Below are 4,275 nucleotides of genomic sequence, written 5' to 3'. Positions count from 1 at the left end.
CAGGAGAGGACTCTTTAAAGTAGAGACAATACATACTGATATACACCTGAACATCAGCAGGAGAGGACTCTTTAAAGTAGAGACACTACATACTGATATACACCTGAACATCAGCAGGAGAGGACTCTTTAAAGTAGACACTACATACTGATATGAACCTGAAAATAATTACAATTTTAAAAGACACAGAATACACTTTTCGACATCCTAAAAAATGACAGTAACTTAGGTTTTAGAAAACATGCATTTTATTTCATAATTCATATTCACTGGTAATAAAAATTGCATTCCTTTCCACTCCAACATTACCGTTTATCGTTCTTAACATTCAACAGTTATATTTTCTTAATCTTTAATTTTATGTTTTTTTTCTAAGACAGTTCAGCCAATAACAGCCTTTTTTTTAAGTTTATAAATACATACAAAATGGAAAAGTTATGACTGTAAACAGCAAAAGTACGACGTCACAAGGCCTTAACGGTAACTTTGTCCTTTAAAATACTTTTTTATAGCGCATAAACTCAGTGGCCTCAATCATTGCCATCACATTATATCCAGAAATGTTTTTTACACTATTTTTTTGGGAGAATCTGGCTCTGAAGAAGAAACACAGATCAGGTTTTGTAAAAGAACGATGCAGAAGAACAAAAGACGAATATATAAACAGGCACAAGAAAAACAAAATCATTACATGGCTGTGGTTTGAGGTTAGACGTTGAAGATGGATCATTTTTCTTAAAATAGGTACCCCTGATGTTTAATCAATTGTATCAGATTACCCTGGAAGTTAGGTTTAGCATGTTAAATTACACTCAAGTAGCTTAAAATGCTTCCACATTCATCAGCTCCCTAGGAAAAATACATAAGTGACATTATAAATATTGCAAACAGCACACTCACAACTTTTCCCAGTGCTCTACAGAACAAAAGGAACACCAGTAAATCCTCTCGCGGCTGCTTCTTCTTCTTTTTAAAGTGCTTTCACAGGGACGGGGAAGATCTGAAACCACAACGACTTCCTGCTTCAGTCTCGAGCTCATTATGGTTAGTAGATCAAAGACTGACCCGCCAAATCTGCCCTCCCTTCTTGTAGTCTTTCAGTGCGAGTGTTCAGCGACATGTGCACGACTCGGCCACCATGTCCTCCAGCTCCTTGTACTCCACAATCTTCTTCTCCACCACCAACACGCTAATGGGCATGTACTTAAAAGGCACGCAGGATAAAGGCGGTAAATCCCCCACGCCCTGGTCGTTGATGATGGTCTGGATGATGGCGTGTCTCGGGGACTGGAAGCCGTACGTCAGTAACCTCGGGCAGTTTCCCTGGCAGAAACGCGGGTTGTACACCGGCGGCGCGATATAGTTCCTCCAACCGAGCTCATCGAAGGAGAGGCGGAACGAGTGCAGCTTGCAGTGGTTCTTCGGCATGCTGGTTTTACGTTTCTCGTTGGGGAAGTCGGCGGAGGACGAAGGGGCGTTGGAGAAAGACGAGGAGGACGTTGGGGAGTTCTTCAGGACATCCACTGATGTGTCTGAAGACGGGAGTTCTTTGGATCGTCGTTGGCGGCTGAAAGAAGGATGAAAGTGATGCAGTCGCTTCATGACTTCTTCACCTTTTGCCTCAAACAGGTAATCCCTCACATCCCGCTCCTGCTCCAGGTACAAAAGAAGAGCCGGGACATCCAGGTGAAGCGCCCCTCGCCATCTTTTCCCCCCTCGAAGACTCAGCCACCACGACGAGTACCTGCCGTCTTCCTTCCAAGGCTCGGTGCACCAGTACCGGGCGGTGAGGGTGAGGTGGCCCCCGGCGCCATTTTGTTTCCTCTGCTGCAGGTGAGCGGTGATGTCGGTTTCAGACCATCTTTCGTGGGGCTCCAGTGTCACAACGCTGTCTTTGCCCAGCGAGGTGATCTGAGCCCTGCAGCGCGGAGGCTCAGAGGCCCGGGGAGAGGAGGCGGAGGAAGTGGAGGAGGGAGAGGAAGAGCGGAGGTGGATGAACGAGGCTCTGATCAGCTGCTCCGAGGGAAGAGTGTCGAGGTTGTACTGGACTGTGAAGCTGTAGTGGTAATCTGAAGGAGAGAAAGAAACAATATTCAGTCTCACCCGTTTGGACTGCATCTTTGCTAAAAAATAAATAAGAATCTCGGTACTTGTGGGTTATCTGTAGTGTCGCCACTTTTTAATAGCGGGTAGCTAGCTCCTCCACATGAACTTTTTCATTTCTCAAAATAACAAAACATTAATCCTAGGGGTTAGGGTTATTTAGAGAGTCTGAAAAAAACTAAAAAGTGGCGACAGATAACCCACAAGTAGAATCTCTTCTGAATGCAGCACTTACAAAGGATTTGGCTTTAAGTGAAGCTAAAGCAGGAGCACTTAATCTGGTTGGGTTTATAGATAAGAAATGTACCTGCAGGATTCTTGCTTTTGAGTTTGTTTCTTCATGGTTGAAGGCACTTATTGTAAGTCACTTTGGATACATGTTTCAGCTAGAGCTATCAGAGAAAGTCCGTACTGAAGTAAGATAGGTTGAAGATATTTAACAAACAAAATCAAAACGCACAATAACTTAGGGGGACAAAAACGGTCAACAGAAAAAATGTCATTACAAGCTCACCCGACATGAAACAGGTGACCTAAATACACAAACCACACCCATGTGACGATTGCCGGATGTGCTCAACAAATACAAATAAAAGTTTCGTAAACAAATAATAATAATACAAATAATAAACTCAGGCTAAGTAGCATTTTGGCTCCTACACTAGTCCCCGCAGTAACTCACCTCTGGAGGCCGGCAAGTAGTGCACCGAGGTCGCGGAGGGTCTCAGGAGTCGCACCGTGTTGGAGCCGAACTTCCGGTGCTGTTTGGGCCTGCCGTCCGGTTCTGCAGCGCTTTGGTAGAGACTCAACATGAACTGCAGGTTCTGGTCCGCTTTCTGCTCGTGCGTCAGCGGCCGGTGGTGCGCGCCTTTGTGCCTCGAGGAGCTCTGTTGACTCCGCCGGTTTCTCTTCGGTGTGCGGCGATGGGAGGCCATGTTCTTTCCGGCCAACACCCCGGTGCAGGTGGAGTACAAGAGGAAGATAAAACAGGACAGGAGGCACACACCGGTCGCCTTCATTTTGGGATAAATATATAAAAAACCTCTGGTGCTACTAGTGAGCTCCACCAAAAGAGGCTAAAGTTGGCAACTTTTCTGATTTACAGGCTCGCCTGTCCTCTGGCCGTTTTAGACATGACTATCAACTTCCTGAAATTGACGGCGAACCCAATTAACCCGTCTGGTGTGCGCGAGACGCCGAAAGTAGCGTAAGGGAGTCACGTGACCTGTGCGTGAAGGTGCGTAAGATAAGCAAGATGGCGACTTGTGCTTTTTTTTTAAAGAGCATAATGAACATCATCTTTTTTGTATATAACAAAGTCCACATCAGAACTAGACGTAAAAAGTAATGACATAAAGTAAATTAAAAAAAATACAGTAATATTTCAGATTCAATCATTGTTAAATACACAATTCGTTTTGATTGCCTTCTTATTCATAATGTTTTTAAAAGTGCTACTATATTGTTTTAGTTGAACATTAGGGTTGGAGTCATCCCATCTCTTTCTATGAATATGAAATATCCCCAAAAATGTAACTAAATGTACAAAAAAAACAACATCAGTAAGTATGAATAATTGTATCTATCCTGGACTGTTTTGGTGATTCATTTATCACACAGAATATTTAATATAAATGCACATACTTGTTCTCTACATTTTACCATATACTTTCTTATTATTAAACAATTAAGTGTTCACATACATATGTAATGACTTATTCTTTAGTGCAACCATTCTCTTTTTTAAATATCTACATATTGTGCCATTATTATTAAGTGTTATGTTTCTATGGATGACTTAATATTCAAAATGATATCGTCTAAATGTGTTACTTTACTAGCATCTAAAGTTTTATAACTTGACTCAAGATCAACTTAACACAGAGTTGTAAGTCGTCCACAGTTGAACAAGCAACAAATAATTAATAAACTATATCAGGTAAAGCAACTTATCCCATTTTGTTTTGTTAAGTATAACATTTTTTTTTTAGCTATATACTATCAGGCATTAGCTAAACACATACTAACTTCTTTTAATCACTTAATATATAAGGTCAAGATAAACAAAGTTTACATTTTGGATATCAAAGAAAAAACACAACATTTGATAAGTTTGACAAGGTTTTCAGTTTGATCTGTGAGAGGTGCACATATCTCTCTATGGTGCCATCA

At 41.8% G+C, this 4,275-nt stretch overlaps 1 protein-coding gene across 1 annotated transcript; it reads right to left on the bottom strand.

Moving 5' to 3' along the window:
• Window positions 1–225: 225 nt before the first annotated feature.
• On the bottom strand, window positions 226–3,275 carry bmp15 (bone morphogenetic protein 15). The gene is made up of 2 exons (XM_034227270.1): window positions 2,786–3,275; window positions 226–2,069 (listed from the first exon to the last, which is right to left on the bottom strand). The coding sequence occupies exons 1-2, from the start codon at window positions 3,120–3,122 to the stop codon at window positions 1,111–1,113; spliced, it is 1,296 nt and encodes a 431-aa protein (XP_034083161.1). The 5' UTR covers window positions 3,123–3,275; the 3' UTR covers window positions 226–1,110.
• Between the last annotated feature and the right edge of the window lie 1,000 nt (window positions 3,276–4,275).

This window comes from Gymnodraco acuticeps, unplaced genomic scaffold (assembly GCF_902827175.1).
Source record: "Gymnodraco acuticeps unplaced genomic scaffold, fGymAcu1.1, whole genome shotgun sequence".
NCBI classification, from domain to species: Eukaryota; Metazoa; Chordata; class Actinopteri; order Perciformes; family Bathydraconidae; genus Gymnodraco; species Gymnodraco acuticeps.
This window is presented reverse-complemented; position numbering and strand designations above follow the sequence as displayed.